This window comes from Mustelus asterias, chromosome 5 (assembly GCF_964213995.1).
Source record: "Mustelus asterias chromosome 5, sMusAst1.hap1.1, whole genome shotgun sequence".
Classification (NCBI taxonomy): Eukaryota; Metazoa; Chordata; class Chondrichthyes; order Carcharhiniformes; family Triakidae; genus Mustelus; species Mustelus asterias.
This window is the reverse complement of record NC_135805.1, coordinates 55,274,401-55,292,726: the sequence shown is the minus strand read 5'-3', so window position 1 is coordinate 55,292,726 and position 18,326 is coordinate 55,274,401. Positions and strand designations below refer to the sequence as shown.

Genomic DNA, 18,326 nt, shown 5'->3' with positions numbered 1-18,326 from the left:
GCATTCCAGACTGTCACCGCCCTCCGGGCAAAAATGTTTTTCCTCAAATACCTCCCACTCCTCACTTTTAACTCGTGTCCCTCATAACTGATCCTTCAACTAAGGGGAACAGCTGCTCCTTATCCACCCTGTCCATGCCCCTCATAATCTTGAACACCTCAATCAGGTCGCCCCTCTGTTTTCTCTGGAGCAGAGAAGACTATGATGTGGAGATGCCGGCGTTGGACTAGGGTAAACACAGTAAGAAGTTTAACAACACCAGGTTAAAGTCCAACAGATTTATTTGGTAGCAAAAGCCACATTTTGCTACCAAATAAACCTGTTGGACTTTAACCCAGAGAAAACAACCCAAACCTATCCAACCTCTCTTTATAATTTACATATTCCATCCCAAGCAGCAGCCTGATGAATCTCCTCTGCACCCACTCCAGTGCAATCACATCCTTCCTATGATGTGGCAACCAGAACTGCACACCGTACTCCTGCTGTAGCCTCACCAAAGTTCCATACAACTCCATCATTACCTCTCTCTGCTTTTATAATCTATACCCTGATTGATAAAGGCAAGTTTGCCATGTGCCTTTTTCACCACCTTATTAATCTGCCTTTCCACCTTCAGAGATCCATGGACAAACACGCCAAAGGTCCCTTTGTACTTCGGAACTTCCCAATAGGGAAGTATACGACCTTTCGTCGTATACTTCCTTGTCAATTTAATCCTTCCAAAGCGCATCACCTCACACTTTTCAGGATTACCACTTATCTGCCCATTTGACCATCTCGCCTATATCTTCCTATAGCCCAAGACACTCAACCTCGCTGTTAACTGCCCGGCCAATCTTTGTGTCATTGGCAAACTTACTGATCCTACCCCCACATAGTCATCTACGTCTTTAATATAAATGATGAACAATAGGGTGCCCAACACTGATCCCTGTGGTACACCACTAGTCACTGGCCTCCAGTCACTAAGGCAGCAGTCTGTCATCACCCCCTGTTTCCTACAGCTAAGCCAATTTTGAATCCATGTATTAAATTGAGTTTGCCAGAGAGGATAGGCTGAACCCCAGTCTCCTATGGTTAAAACTCATCTCATAAGGTAACCCCATTTATGCAGCGATTGCATTGAATTACAAGAACCCAAATTATGCAATAATGACACAAGGATTTTGAAGATTGTTTAATCCAGAAGCATTAAAATACTTGGTGTGAAACGCCCCATATTTCATGACCAGCCTCAAGCCTGCTGTTAAATTTTGTGCTGAAATTATACTTGCATGAAATTATATGCCTTTGACTGTTACTTAAACCAGAGAGAAAACACAGCTGTGATTATTTCAACAGTGCCATTTTTAGCCCTGGACATTGCTGATACTGCTTGCCATGAGTACGAATTGACTGCGTATGCTTTGTGTTGGCAGCAAACGGTTGACAAATCATTGACTGCCGATCTGGTTTTACAAGCTCATTGGTCCCTGGTTTGGTCATCTGACTGAATCAAAACAAATTCAAGTTCAAATAATCCTTTGTGTATCCCACCACTGTTAGAATTGCATAAGGGATGTTCTCCCTTGCACTCTTTCTGAGGTGTAGATTTGAAATAAGATGCTAATGTTTATGTGAATGAGCAGTTATATGAAGCTTCAGCATTTTTACAACGTCAATAAGGCGGCACGGTAGCACAGTGGTTAGCACTGCTGCTTCACAGCTCCAGGGACCTGGGTTCGATTCCTGGCTTGGGTCACTGTCTGTGTGGAGTTTGCACATTCTCCTCGTGTCAGCGTGGGTTTCCTCCGGGTGCTCCGGTTTCCTCCCACAGTCCAAAGATGTGCGGGTTAGGTTGATTGGCCATGCTAAAATTGTCCCTTAGTGTCCTGAGATGCGTAGGTTAGAGGGATTAGTGGGTAAATATGTAGGGATATGGGAGTAGGGCCTGGGTGGGATTGTGGTCGGTGCAGACTCGAAGGGCCAAATGGCCTCTTTCTGCATTGTAGGGTTTCTATGATTTCTAACTTTTTTCCTGGGATGTGGGTGTTGCTGGGAAGGCCAACATTGATTGCCATTCTTAATTGCCTTAAGTGGTGGTGAGCCTGTTTCTTAAACTGCTTTGCCCCTGTAGTGGTGATATTTGCGCAGTGCTGAATGGTAAGACGTTCCGGGGACTTGATCCAGCATTGATAAAGAAACAATATATTTCAAAGTTGGAATGGTCTGTGACTTGGATGGAACTTGAAGCTGTTGCCAGTCCGGTGCTCTTTTAGGTGACAGTGGTCAATGGTTTAGGAAGTTACATTGCAGCCTAGCCAAGTTGTTACAATGCATCATATAGATGGTGTGTACTATAGTCATGTTGCACCAGTTTGGACAGTGAATGGTTAAGATAATCACGGGTGCCAATGAAGCAGACTGCTTTGCCCTGGATGGTGCAAGCTGTTAGTGTTTCTGGGTAAGTGGTGAGTATTCCATCACAATAATTAGCCCAAGGAGCCTGTTCAGCTATTTATTTAGATCATATTCGATTTATTATTGTCACATGTATTAGCATACAGTGAAAAGTATTGTTTAGTGTGCGCTACAAACAAAATATACCGTTGAGAGAGTGCAGAATGTAGTGCTACAGTCATAGCTAGGGTGTAGAGAAAGATCAACTTTCAATGCAACGTAAGTCCATTCAAAAGTCTGACAGGGAAGAAGCTGTTCTTGTGTCGGTTGGTACGTGACCTCAGACTTTTGTATCTTTTTCCCGAAGGAAGAAGGTGGAAAAGAGTGTCCGGGGTGTATGGGGTCCTTAATTATGCTGGCTGCTTTGCCAAGGCAGCGGGAAGTATAGACAGTGGATGGGAGGCTGGTTTGCGTGATGGATTGGGCTACATTCACGATCTTTTGTAGTTCCTTGCAGTCTTGGGCAGAGCAGGAGCCATACCAAGCTGTGATACAACCAGAAAGAATGCTTTCTATGGTGCATCTGTAAAAGTTGGTGAGAGTTGTAGCTGACATGCCAAATTTCCTTAGTCATCTGAGAAAGTAGAGGCGTTGGTGGGCTTTCTTAACTATAGTGAAGGCATGGGGGGGACCAGGACAGGTTATTGATGATCTGGACACCTAAAACTTGAAGCTCTCGACCCTTTCTACTTCGTCCCTGTTGATGTAGACAGGGGCATGTTCTCCTTTACGCTTCCTGAAGTCAATGACAATCTCCTTTCGTTTTGTTGACATTGAGAAAGAGAGAGATTATTGTTGCCACACCAATTCACCAGATTCACTGAGTATATTCTTGTACTCAGTCTCATTGTTTGAGATCCGACCCACTTCAGTGGTGTTGTCAGCAAACTTGAAAATCGAATTGGAGGGGAATTTGGCCACACGGTCATAGGTGTATAAGGAGTATAGTAGAGGGCTGGGATTGATGCCTTTAACACCATTTGCCTGCCTGCTTCTAATCCACCTCCCTTAATAACTTTCTCCAATAAAGTTTGTTCTCTGTCTTGACTAACATGAAGGGTTTAGGACTGTATCTAACTGGTTTCTTTCCTTCCTTGCCTTCCTTAACGAAAGGAATGGCATTTACCATAAACAATCCAAAGACATGATTCCTGAATCTAAATAGTTTTAGTAAAATATGATCAATCCATCTGCAACATTCTATATATTGACATAATTTAATAATTTTAGTATCAGGTAGTTAGCCTGACAGCATAAAGGAAGTCACGGGATGTGATGGTAAAGCATACACGTCAAATCTGACACCATCACTGCCTCACCCCCTCTTTCTATTTGAAAATGATGCCTGAGGGGCAGTATGTGCATAACTGAGAACAGACCTATTGAGAGAGAGGAAAGAGAAACTTCCTCACCTGGATGTGCTGGATCAAGTAGGTCTGAAATGATAAGGACAGTGTTTTGGAGCTGGATAACAGGAAAGGCATGAAGGATAATGGCATGACTGCCAGTGATTAATGTTGCGAAGAGTTTAAGAAGCAATAACCAACCATAGTCATGTCACAGAATGTCACATTAGACTGATCAGGATGGAAGCTGGATTGAGTAGTTTTGCATGTGGAGTTTTGTCAGAGATGGGCATAGAGCTGCAGAGGTGAAGGGAAAGGGAGGACTAAGATGGGACATATTTGGAGACAGCACTGATCAATTGTGGGTTTTTCTTTAGAGGGAGTAATAATCTTTGGACAAGGAAAAGTCATTGGTCAGGAATTTCAACAGAGAACTGCTTCAAAGGGGTAAATAGTCCAAGAATTTGAGGGGAAAGTTGAATTTAAAGTTGAAGTCCCTTCTCTGGTTGTACTAGTTGGTAATGAATCCTTTCCATTGTTCAGGTTGAAATTTAAATCCAAATAACCAAAATTTTAGTTCAATGAGGCGGAGCTGCTCCTGAACCTTCACTGTTGTGCCATGTAACCAATTAGACTTTATTACTTTTTGTGCTGGATAAAAACTGGCATGTAACAACATCTGATTTAATCAGCTATTGCTTTTGCAGGTAAGCTACAACGGCTTTTTTTAACCAAACACTGGTCTTTTACACTCTGAGGCTTTATAGATTCAATAGAAGTTTCTCCCTTTTTTGAAATGGGGGAGGGGTTGTGGAGTAGGGCATGGTGGTTGGTCTGTATCCCATACTGATCTGTCAGTTTAAAAACAACAGTCCAGGCAAATGACTTGCACCGTAAGATCTTCTGAACGGCAGTTCGATTCACTTTTGCAGTGGTTGGGGGAGAAATGTTGGGAAGGATATGGAGGACTCCATAAAATAATGGCAAGGGATTTTTAACGTCCACTTGAGACAGGTGGCAAAGATTTTCAAACATAAATGTAGTCCTCTAAAGTGAAGCAGTCAACAATATAATGGTCACTGGTACATTTGGAAACTGATGAAACCTTCCAAGTATAAATAGAGTGCCCCAAAAGCTATGGCATTGGAAACCATGTAAGAAGTTTAACAACACCAGGTTAAAGTCCAACAGGTTTATTTGGTAGCAAAAGCCACACAAGCTTTCGGAGCTCCAAGCCCCTTCTTCAGGTGAGTGGGAATTCTGTTCACAAACAGAGCATATAAAGACACAAACTCAATTTACATGAATAATGGTTGGAATGCCAGTACTTACAACTAATCAAGTCTTTAAGAAACAAAACAATGTGAGTGGAGAGAGCATCAAGACAGGCTAAAAAGATGTGTATTGTCTCCAGACAAGACAGCCAGTGAAACTCTGTGGGGGTTACAAATAGTGGGACATGAACCCAATATCCCGGTTGAGGCCGTCCTCGTGTGTGCGGAACTTGGCTATCAGTTTCTGCTCAGCGACTCTGCACTGTCGTGTGTCGCGAAGGCCGCCTTGGAGAACGCTTACCCGAATATCAGAGGCCGAATGCCCGTGACCGCTGAAGTGCTCCCCAACAGGAAGAGAACAGTCTTGCCTGGTGATTGTCGAGCGGTGTTCATTCATCCGTTGTCGCAGCGTCTGCATAGTTTCCCCAATGTACCATGCCTCGGGACATCCTTTCTTGCAGCGTATCAGGTAGACAACGTTGGCCGAGTTGCAAGAGTATGTACCGTGTACCTGGTGGATGGTGTTCTCACGTGAGATGATGGCATCTGTGTCGATGATCTGGCACGTCTTGCAGAGGTTGCTGTGGCAGGGTTGTGTGGTGTCATGGTCACTGTTCTCCTGAAGGCTGGGTAGTTTGCTGCGCACAATGGTCTGTTTGAGGTTGTGCGGTTGTTTGAAGGCAAGAAGTGGGGGTGTGGGGATGGCCTTGGCGAGATGTTCGTCTTCATCAATGACATGTTGAAGGCTCCGGAGGAGATGCCGTAGCTTCTCCGCTCCGGGGAAGTACTGGACAACGAAGGGTACTCTGTCCACTGTATCCCGTGTTTGTCTTCTGAGGAGGTCGGTGCGGTTTTTCGCTGTGGCGCGTTGGAACTGTTGATCAATGAGTCGAGCGCCATATCCTGTTCTTATGAGGGCATCTTTCAGCGTCTGGAGGTGTCTGTTGCGATCCTCCTCACCCGAGCAGATCCTGTGTATACGGAGGGCTTGTCCGTAGGGGATGGCTTCTTTAACGTGTTTAGGGTGGAAGCTGGAGAAGTGGAGCATCGTGAGGTTATCCGTGGACTTGCGGTACAGTGAGGTGCTGAGGTGACCGTCCTTAATGGAGATGCGTGTGTCCAAGAAGCAACCGATTCTGGAGAGTAGTCTATGGTGAGTCTGATGGTGGGATGGAACTTGTTGATGTCATCATAGAGTTGTTTCAGTGATTGTTCACCATGAGTCCAAAGGAAGAAAATGTCATCGATGTATCTAGTGTATAGCATCGGTTGAAGGTCCCGTGCTGTGAAGAAGTCTTGTTCGAACCTGTGCATGAAGATGTTGGCATATTGAGGTGCGAATTTGGTCCCCAACACGGAACAGCCATGGGGACCAAATTCGCGCCACAGCGAAAAACCGCACCGACCTCCTCAGAAGACGAACACGGGACACAGTGGACAGAGTACCCTTCGTTGTCCATACTTCCCCGGAGCGGAGAAGCTACGGCATCTCCTCCGGAGCCTTCAACATGTCATTGATGAAGACGAACATCTCGCCAAGGCCATCCCCACACCCCCACTTCTTGCCTTCAAACAACCGCACAACCTCAAACAGACCATTGTCCGCAGCAAACTACCCAGCCTTCAGGAGAACAGTGACCATGACACCACACAACCCTGCCACAGCAACCTCTGCAAGACGTGCCAGATCATCGACACAGATGCCATCATCTCACGTGAGAACACCATCCACCAGGTACACGGTACATACTCTTGCAACTCGGCCAACATTGTCTACCTGATACGCTGCAAGAAAGGATGTCCCGAGGCATGGTACATTGGGGAAACTATGCAGACGCTGCGACAACGGATGAATGAACACCGCTCGACAATCACCAGGCAAGACTGTTCTCTTCCTGTTGGGGAGCACTTCAGCAGTCACGGGCATTCGGCCTCTGATATTCGGGTAAGCGTTCTCCAAGGCGGCCTTCGCGACACACGACAGTGCAGAGTCGCTGAGCAGAAACTGATAGCCAAGTTCCGCACACATGAGGACGGCCTCAACCGGGATATTGGGTTCATGTCCCACTATTTGTAACCCCCACAGAGTTTCACTGGCTGTCTTGTCTGGAGACAATACACATCTTTTTAGCCTGTCTTGATGCTCTCTCCACTCATGTTGTTTTGTTTCTTAAAGACTTGATTAGTTGTAAGTATTGGCATTCCAACCATTATTCATGTAAATTGAGTTTGTGTCTTTATATGCTCTGTTTGTGAACAGAATTCCCACTCACCTGATGAAGGGGCTTGCAGCTCCGAAAGCTTGTGTGGCTTTTGCTACCAAATAAACCTGTTGGACTTTAACCTGGTGTTGTTAAACTTCTTACTGTGTTTACCCCAGTCCAACGCCGGCATCTCCACATCATTGGAAACCATTCCAGTCATGTTATATTATAGAGTTGAGCTTTTTTTTATTCATTCATGGGACATGGGTGTTACTGGCTGGCCAGCATTTATTGCCCATCCCTAGTTGCCCTTGAGAAGGTGGTGGCGAGCTGTTGCCTTGAATCACTGCGGTCCACATGCTGTGGGTTAACCCACAATGATGTGGAGATGCCGACGTTGGACTGGGGTAAACAGTCAGTCGTCTCACAACTCCAGGTTAAAGTCCAACAGGTTTATTTGGTAGCAAAAGCCACTAGCTTTCGGAGTGCTGCTCCTTCGTCAGGTAAGTGGGAGTTGTGTTCACAAACAGGGCATATAAAGATACAAACTCAATTTACAAAATAATGATTGGAATGCGAGTCTTTACAGGTAATCAAGTCTTAAAGGTACAGACAATGTGAGTGAAGAGAGGGTGAAGCACAGGTTAAAGAGATGTGTATTGTCTCCAGCCAGGACAGTTAGTGAGATTTTGCAAGCCCAGGCAAGTCGTGGGGGTTACAGATAGTGTGACATGAACCTAAGATCCTGGTTGAGGCCGTCCTCATGTGTGCGGAACTTGGCTATCAGTCTCTGCTCAGCGACTCTGCGTTGTCGTGTGACGTGAAGGCTGCCTTGGAGAACGCTTACCCGAAGATCAGAGGCTGAATGCCCATGACCGCTGAAGTGTTCCCCAACAGGAAGGGAACACTCTTGCCTGGTGATTGTCAAGCAGTGTTCATTCATCTGTTGTCATAGCGTCTGCCTGGTCTCCCCAATGTACCATGTCTCGGGACATCCTTTCCTGCAGCGTATCAAGCAGACAACGTTGGTTGAGTTGCAAGTGAATGTACCGTGTACCTGGTGGATGGTGTTCTCACGTGAGATGATGGCATCCATGTCGATGATCTGACATGTCTTGCAGAGGTTGCTGTGGCAGGGTTGTGTGGTGTCGTGGTCATTATTCTCCTGAAGGCTGGGTAGTTTGCTGCGGACAATGGTCTATTTGAGGTTTAAAAATGGAGGTTTTCACACCCGGAGGAAACCCATGCAGACATGGGGAGAATGTGCAGACTCCACACAGACCGGAATTAAACCCGGTCCCCAGCACTGAGGCAGTAGACCTTGATTGTCCTGATAAATTTCATACCTCCATTTTTAAAAATTCCAGTTCTGCCTTTACGCATCAGTCTTGCGGGAGCTCCTAACCATTTTTTTCCCCACCATGTGCATCAAAGCAGTCGGTGACCATTAATGGGAAGCAATCAATTATGTTTTTAATTGCATGAACAATTTGGTATTGTCTATTATGAGTGACGTTTACTGGTCATTTCATCTATACTTCTGTTGGATTACACATCCCTTCAGACCCAAAGTGTAATTTTGTGAGAGAAAACAGATGGCTGAAAGCAAGATGGGTAATTATCATATTGTGTGTTCAGGCTGGACTATGCTATTATTTTATGGGAACAGCAAATGTTCAATAGAGTTATGGCTTGTATTCACATTTTATTTAAATAAAGGTATAGTTGGAGTATTTTCAAAGAGCAAAATAATAGTTAATACTCCACATTTCCTTTTAATTCTGCAACACTGCATATTATAATAGCTGGGTAATATCAAGAAACAGATGGATTCACAGTAGGACATACAATGACTGCTGAGATCTCTCTTATGAGATTCTACTAATGTAATCTGCAATATGCAGAAAAAGTTGAAAAGTGACAGCATTAAATAAGGTGCAATTAAATTATACAGTTGTTGGTTAGAAATATAAAGTAGGCGGAATTTCCCCAAAAATATAAGTGACACGTTCTGACTGAAAATCAGCCTGTTCCTCCTAAGAAAAACAAGGTTCTCTCTCCACATCTCCTGACACTTTGTCAAATAAAAGTGTCTGTGTCCGTGTGTATCCTAATGATGCCAGCAAGGCCGGCTCCACAGAGATTGGTGCGCCCTGTTCAAAGAATCATCTGACGCACTTGGAAAGTGTGGTGTTATGCCATTAGACATATTCAAATCCATGCAAATTGATGGTAATCAGTTACGTCACTGGGGAGGAAATAACTCATTCTGCGATCTCCCTGGCACGCATTCTATTAAGGCCTTCTCACAAGAGTTAGCCATAATGGGATTTCCACCCATGGTGAATGGGCCTGGACAATCGTGGCCAGTGTTTCTAAAATAAATATCGAGGTTGGACACCATTTTACCTGCTCTGTGTGGTGACCCAGAAAGATAGAGCATGAGGCCAAGACTAGAACAAAGAACAGTACAGCACAAGAAACAGGCCCTTCGGCCCTCCAAGCCTGTGCCGCTCATTGGTCCAACGAGACCATTCGTTTGTATCCCTCCATTCCCAGACTGCTCATGTGACTATCCAGGTAAGTCTTAAACAATGCCAGCGTGTCTGCCTCCACCACCCTACTTGGCAGCGCATTCCAGGCCCCCACCACTCTGTGTAAAAAAAAAAAAACGTCCCTCTGATATCTGAGTTATACCTCGCCCCTCTCACCTTGAGCCCGTGATCGTCACCTCCGACCTGGGAAAAAGCTTCCCACTGTTCACCCTATCTATGCCCTTCATAATTTTGTACACCTCTATTAGGTCTCCCCTCATTCTCCGTCTTTCCAGGGAGAACAAGCCCAGTTTACCCAATCTCTCCTCGTAGCTAAGACCATCCATACCAGGCAACATCCTGGTAAACCTTCTCTGCACTCTCTCTCTCTCTCTCTCTCTCTCTCTCTCTCTCTCTCTCTCTCTCTCTCTCTCTCTCTCTCTAAAGCCTCCACGTCCTTCTGGTAGTGTGGCGACCAGAACTGGACGCAGTACTCCAAATGTGGCCTAACCAGCGTTCTATACAGCTGCAACATCATACTCCAACTTTTATACTCTATACCCTGTCCTATAAAGGCAAGCATACCATGTGCCTTCTTCACCACCTTCTCCACCTGTGTTGCCACCATCAAGGATTTGTGGACTTGCACACCTAGGTCCCTCTGTGTTTCTATACTCTTGATGGCTCTGCCATTTATTGTGTAACTCCCCCCTACATTAATTCTTCCAAAATGCATCACTTCGCATTTATCTGGATTAAATTCCATCTGCCATTTCTCCGCCCAATTTTCCAGCCTATCTATATCCTGCTGTATTGTCTGACAATGTTCATCGCTATCTGCAAGTCCAGCCATCTTCGTGTCATCCGCAAACTTGCTGATAACACCAGTTGCACCTTCTTCCAAATCATTTTCACATATATAATAAATAAATCGATCAATCGATGCATGAATGAATGCAGAGGTCCCGGTACAGAGCCCTGCGGAACACCACTGGTCACAGACCTCCAGCTGGAAAAGGACACTTCGACTGTTACCCTCTGTCTCCTGTGGCCAAGCCAGTTCTCTACCCATCTAGCCACCTCTCCTTGTATCCCATGAGCCTTAACCTTCTTAACCAACCTGGCATGAGGGACTTTGTCAAATGCCTTACTGAAATCCATATAGACGACATCCACGGCCCTTCCTTCGCCAACCGTTTTTGTCACTTCCTCAAAAAACTCCTCCAAATTTGTAAGGCACGACCTCCCTCTTACAAAACCATGCTGTCTGTCACATGAGATTGTGTCGTTCTAAATGCGCATACATCCTGTCTCTAAGAATCCTCTCCAACAACTTCCCTACCATGGACATCAAGCTCACTGGCATATAATAACTCGGGTTATCCCTGCTACCCTTGTTAAATAACGGTACCACATTCGCTATCCTCCAATCCTCAGGGACCTCACCTGTGTCCAACGAAGAGACAAAGATTTCCGTCAGAGGCCCAGCAACTACATCTCTTGTCTCCCTGAGCAGTCTAGGATAGATGCCATCAGGCCCTGGGGATTTGTCAGTTTTAATGTTACCTAAAAAACCTAACACTTCCTCCCTTGTAATGGAGATTCTCTCTCATGGGTCAACACCTCCCTCTGAGACACTCCCAATCAACAAGTCCCTCTCCTTTGTGAATACCGATACCCAAGTCCAAAGATGCGCAGGTTAGGTTGATTGGCCATGCTAAAATTGCCCCTTAGTGTCCTGAGATGGGTAGATTAGAGGGATTAGCGGTTAAAATATGTAGGGATATGGGGGTAGGGCCTGGGTGGGATCGTGGTTGGTGCAGACTCGATGGGCCAAATGGCCTCTTTCTGCACTGTAGGGTTTCTATGTTTCAAAGTATTCATTTAGGATCTCCCCTATTCCCTTGGGTTCTAAGCATAATTCCCCTCCTTTGTCCCTGAGGTCCGACTTTTTCCCCTGACAACTCTTTTGTTCCTAACATATGAATAAAATGCCTTGGGATTCTCCTTAATCCTGTCTGCCAAGGACATTTCGTGACCTTTTTTTGCCCTTCTAACTCCCCGTTTGAGTTCTTACCTACTCTCTCTCTGTATTCCTCCAGAGCTCCATCTGTTTTCAGTTGTCTGGACCTAACATACGCCTCTTTTCTTTTTGATCAGATCTTCAATTTCCCTGGTTATCCACGGCTCTTGAATCCTACCTTTCCTATCCTTCCTTTTTAGAACATGGAACATAGAACAGTACAGCACAGAACAGGCCCTTCGGCCCATGATGTTGTGCCGAGCTTTATCTTAAACAAGATCAAGCTATCCCACTCCCTATCATCCTGGTGTGCTCCATGTGCCTATCCAATAACCGCTTAAATGTTCCTAAAGTGTCTGACTCCACTATCACTTCAGGCAGTCCATTCCACACCCCAACCACTCTGCGTAAAGAACCTACCTCTGATATCCTTCCTATATCTCCCACCATGAACCCTATAGTTATGCCCCCTTGTAATAGCTCCATCCACCCGAGGAAATAGTCTTTGAACGTTCACTCTATCTATCCCCTTCATCATTTTATAAACCTCTATTAAGTCTCCCCTCAGCCTCCTCCGCTCCAGAGAGAACAACCCTAGCTCCCTCAACCTTTCCTCATAAGACCTACCCTCCAAACCAGGCAGCATCCTGGTAAATCTCCTCTGCACTCTTTCCAGCGTTTCCACATCCTTCTTATAGTGAGGTGACCAGAACTGCACATAATATTCCAAATGTGGTCTCACCAAGGTCCTGTACAGTTTGAGCATAACCCCACGGCTCTTAAACTCCAACCCCCTGTTAATAAAAGCTAACACACTATAGACCTTCTTCACAGCTCTATCCACTTGAGTGGCAACCTTTAGAGATCTGTGGATATGGACCCCAAGATCTCTCTGTTCCTCCACAGTCTTCAGAACCCTACCTTTGACCCTGTAATCCACATTTAAATTAGTCCTACCAAAATGAATCACCTCACATTTATCAGGGTTAAACTCCATTTGCCATTTTTCAGCCCAGCTTTGCATCCTATCTATGTCTCTTTGCAGCCTACAACAGCCCTCCACCTCATCCACTACTCCACCAATCTTGGTGTCATCAGCAAATTTACTGATCCACCCTTCAGCCCCCTCCTCTAAGTCATTAATAAAAATCACAAAGAGCAGAGGACCAAGCACTGATCCCTGTGGCACTCCGCTAGCAACCTGCCTCCAATCCGAAAATTTTCCATCCACCACCACCCTCTGTCTTCGATCAGACAGCCAGTTACCTATCCAATCGGCCAACTTTCCCTCTATCCCACACCACCTCACTTTCATCATAAGCCGACCATGGGGGACCTTATCAAACGCCTTACTAAAATCCATGTATATGACATCAACTGCCCTACCTTCATCAACACGCTTAGTTACCTCCTCAAAAAATTCAATCAAATTTGTGAGGCACGACTTGCCCTTCACGAATCCATGCTGACTATCCTGGATTAATCCGCATCTATCTTTTTACAGGCACATGCCTGTCCTGCAGCCTTATCAACTGTTCCTTCAAAGGCTCCCACATGCCAGACGTGGACTTGCCCCCGAACAGCCTCTCCCAATCAACAGCCACCAATACCTGCCTAATCCGGCTATAGTTAGCCTTCCCCCAATTTAGCACCCTACCCTTAGGACAGCACTCGTCCTTGTCCATTACTATCCGAAAGTTAACAGACTTGTGGTCACTATTTGCCACATGTTCCCATACCGAAACTTTGACGACCTGACCGGGCTCATTTCCCAGAACTAGATCCAGTATAGCCTCCTCTCTAGTTGAGCTATCTACATATTGTTCCAAAGAACCTTCCAGTTCGCATTTTACAAATTCCTCCCCATCCAGACCCCTAGCCCTAAGCACTTTCCAGTCTATACCAGGGAAATTGAAGTCTCCCACTACAACAACCCTACTTTTTCTGCACATATCCAGAATCTCCTGACATATCCGTTCCTCCACTTCCCGTGTGCTGTTGGGTGGCCTGTAGTATACCCCCAGCATAGTGATTGCATCTTTCATGTTTCTGAGCTCCACCCACAGCGACTCATTACATGACCCCTCTAAATTGTCCACCCTCTGCACCGCGGTAATATGCTCCCTAACTAATACTGCTACTCCCCCACCTTTTTTAGCCCCTCCTCTATCTCGCCTAAAACACTATACCCCGGAATATTCATCTGCCAGTCCTGTCCTCCTTTTAACCATGTCTCCGTCACCGCAACCACATCCAAATTCCGCGTAAGCATTAAGGCCCTAAGTTCGTCTGTCTTACCCGTTACGCTCCTCGCATTGAAGCAGATGCACTCCAGACCTCCAGGCCCACTCAGGTCATCCTGCTCCAGAATGCTCTTCTTAGCTAGCTTTGCCCTGGCCCCCAGCTCGACCCCAGCCTCAGTACTTACTGACCTACTGTTTTGATCCCCACCCCCCTGCCACACTAGTTTAAACCCTGCCGAAACACTCTAGCAAAACTCCCAGCCAGGATATTTGTGCCCTTCCAGTTAAGGTGTAACCCATCCTTTCTGTACAGGTGTCATCCTCTCTTGAAGACTTTCCAATGATCTATGAATTTGAAACCCTCCCCCTTGCACCAGTCATTTAGCCACGTGTTCAATTGTAGAATCTCCCTGTTCCTGGCCTCACTAGCACTGGGAGCAGTCCAGAGATTGCTACCCTGGAGGCCTTATTTTTTAGCCTAGCACCCATCTCCCTGAATTGCTCTCGTATGACCCCCCCCCCCCCCCCCCCCCCCCCCGCTCTTTCTACCTACGTCATTTTCACCAATGTGTACAATTACATCTGTTTGATTACCTTTCCTTTTTAATATGCTTCCTACCCTCTTGGAGACATCCAGTACCCCGGCACCAGGGAGGCAGACTACTGTCCTGGAGTCTCGTTCGCGCCCACAGAACTGCCTGTCCGTGCCTCTAACCATCGCAACCCCCACCACTATTTCTCTCCTAATCCCCTTCTTTCCCTTCTGGGCCTCTGAGTCTGTCTCTGTGCAGGCGATCTGGTCCTCGTGGCTTGCCCCCTGGAGGGTCATCCCCCTCCACAGAATCCAAAACAATATACCTATTTTGGAGGTTTTTTAGAACGGCTTTGTGCCCTAAAGGATTGACTTCATTTATATATGATTTAACAAGTCTGGCATGGCTGCTTCTGCCCTCCCAGATGCTTCTCCCCTCGCCAGCAAGGTGTCACATCAGCAGGAATCGCTACTACTCTGCAATAGTGGAGACCAGGTGCCAATGCCATGCCGGTGGGAATCAAAGGCCATTCAAACCCCTGGGTGGTTGTGGGCTGTGACCAATTGAGCACCATAGGTGCCGGGGCAGTACCAAGGGAATGTGGCCTGAGTGGGGTGGGGCTATGACAGGGTGGTTGCGGGGGGGGGGGCCCAAACACAGTGACTGGGTTTGTGCAAGGGTGTGGGGAGCCTCCGCAAGGGGGTGGACAGTGGATCGTTCTGAAGCCAGGTTCACTGGTGAACTTGGGCTCTTTGATTTTTTTTTGTAATTGCTGATCTCATTCCACTATTTCAGAAGGATAAGGAAGATGAACTAGAAAATCTTTGGCCTATAAGGATTTCAGTTGTGGGAAGTTATTAAATCTGTTGGGGACACTTTTGAGCACTTAGACAAATATGAGCTTATCAGAAAGTCAGAAAAGTTTTGTAAAGAGTCAGTAATGTGTGGCAAACCTGGTTCAATTTTCTGAGTAAGGGGGTAACTAATGTTTAATGGAGCATCTACAAATACTCTTTATGTGGCCTTCTACATAAGGGACTGTTAACCAGTTCCCCATGCAGGCTGTCTACAATTCCACACATTTTTGTTAAGTAGAAGAATAAGGAAAACGGCATGTACTCAAATTGGCAAAATATCCCCAAGAAATCTGTACTGGGGCCACAGTTTTTCAGTTAAGGTATTGAATGAAGAATTAGAAAGCTATGACACTCAACACCAAGTTCAGTAGCATGGCAAATACTGTAAATGGGATCAGAAAGTTGTTAAAGGACATTGAGTTAAATGAGTGGGCAAAGTGTCAGATGGAATTCTATGTGGGAAGTATGAAATCTTCCAGCTTGGACTGAAGAAAGATAAATCTGTGCTTTGTAAATGGTAAGAAACTGGGACTAGTGTATAGGCAGAAAATGGGGACCAAGAACATAAATCATGAAAAGTTTTTGGGCAGTTGCAAACAAGTAACTAAATTGACTAATGGATTGTTTGCCTTTATTTCAAGAGTGCTAGAATCCAAAGGGATAGAAATTACCACAATGCTACAGAGCCCTAGCTAGAACCCACGTGAAGTACTGTATTCAGTTCTGAGGACGATAGCTTGAATGTCTCGAAGAAGATGCACTATGGATTCGTCAGAATGATATCCAGCAAAAAGGGTTAAATTGAGTGCAGGCTGCATAGTGTTGGCCCCTTCCAATGTCAATTGAGGGGCAATCTAATTGAGGTGGTTCCAAATTAATTTGCTAGGATAAATGGAGAGAGAAGCTATATCCTCTGCTGGCCAGTCCAGAACAAGAGATATGACCTTAAAAGTAAAATTAGCTGATCAGAGATCGTGATGGGAAGTATTTTGTCACAAAATGTAGTGTAAATCTAGAACTCTCTCTTCTCCCCCCTCCTCCCCTGAAAGCTGGTGAGGCTAGGTCAATTGAAAATTTCTAAACAAGTGACATTGTTAGCCAAGGGTATTAGACCTAATTAGATGGTGGAACAAGCTTGAGGGACTGAATGGCCTACTCTTTGGCTAAAAGTGCATGGAATTATTGATAAAGGCCAAAGATAATTGGCCTTCTTGGTGTTCAACGGGAAGAAGTTGTATCCCTTGAAAAACTGAGATACTGTGGAGAGTGAATAGACCCCATGTTTCAAGTGTGGATACCCTCAGTCATCCAGACTCTATGTTGGCTCTATTCTCTCTCCACAAATGCTGTCAGACCTGCTGAGATTTTCTGCTTTTGTTTTTAGTGATTTCAGAAAGTAGATTCTTGGATCTTACTTCAGAATATAGCCTTATATTTTGTGGAAAGGGATTCCCCAGCATTGACTTGGAAAGTCTGCATTGCTTATTAACATAGATAATACGTGATTTATAATGCTCAGCATAAATAAAAGAACAGTCCAAAAAAAGTTAATATAAGATGTCATAGAATTTAAAAACTTGATCAATGATTTAACAAATAGAAAGGGCTAGCAACTCTTAAAAAGAAGAGTCTTGGTCAGGTTGTGTTCTGATGAATAAATAGAGTCCCAAAGTACAAAGAACCAGGGAAGAAATATAAAATCAAGATATCCTTATATCAACACTGACTTGACTGTTTATGTTGCTGCCAGCTTAGTGTTTACTAAATGTAACAAACTTCACTTGAACTTGCAAATCAAAATGAAAAGTTGCCAAACATCAGCTGCACGAAATGTCCAGTTACTGAAAGATTTTTATTCTATATGCATGTAATATCTTGACATTTACTTTCATTCAAATGCATTATTGTGTAACAATTTTATATATTTTTCAGAGATTTATTCAATATCTGGCATCTAGAAATACTTTGTTCAACCTCAGCAATTTTTTGGATAAAAGCGGAACGCATGGTAAGAAATCACTATTTGTATTTGATCAAAAACTGCTAATAATGTTAATACTTGGGAAATCTTTGAAGAAAGAGCTAGATTAGCATCCCTTTGTTATTGATATTGAGTGTTTAGTATTTTTGTAAGTACAGATTTGAATTCCTTAATATATTAGGGCTTGCACTGTTGTGAAATTAATTTGAAAATGTTTAGATTGCTTGAGGATCTTGAAATATTGTGTTTACTTTATCTGTTTCCATAGAAGCAAAAGCCAGATTTATATCCGTCTGTACCAAATAATTATGAATAACTGGGATCTACCCTCGTGGTAGAAGCTAAGCTATTAATTTCTTCTTCAGTATGCTTTGAGCCCCATGCCACTTTAGAGTAGGATTCTAAGACATGATATCTGGTTATTTTATTCTTCAGTTCCAAAATGTCGACTGGTCCTGATTTTAATTGCCTTTGCCTGGTGGAAATTGGATGGGAGGACAGATAAAATAAGTCCAGTCATACAGGCCCTTCGGATCTGCTGTCTTCCTGCCATTGTTTAAACTGGCAGATGGAGCACTATCTGAAGTTATAGTAATTAAAATGCAAACTGATTCCAGTGGTCATTGGGATCCATTCTGTGGGTTCAGTTGAAGGCCTGAGTGCAGACCAATGATTGTTCCCCAACAGATCAATCCATGAACCAGAAAAGGCCCAGCAAGGAAAGTTTTAGGTTTCCCAATGAACTCGAGGAGCAGGAGGACTCCTTCATGCCTTAGAGGGGAAACCTTGGACCTCTGTTAGCCTTTGAAATCCCACGCTTCCAGGCCACCTAATCAATCTTCCTGCCATGCCTAATTGTGCCTATATTGCTTCAGCTTGGTTTCTGTTT

General features: G+C 44.8%; 1 protein-coding gene across 4 annotated transcripts in view; it reads left to right on the top strand.

The window, feature by feature from the left end:
- snap91a (synaptosome associated protein 91a) overlaps window positions 1–18,326 on the top strand; it is a 195,346-nt gene that overhangs the window by 71,589 nt on the left and 105,431 nt on the right. For all 4 annotated transcript variants that reach the window (XM_078212609.1, XM_078212607.1, XM_078212608.1 and 1 more), the window contains one exon: window positions 17,389–17,464. In XM_078212609.1, the coding sequence (XP_078068735.1) occupies window positions 17,389–17,464 (76 nt within the window). The remainder of the gene's footprint in view (window positions 1–17,388; window positions 17,465–18,326) is intronic.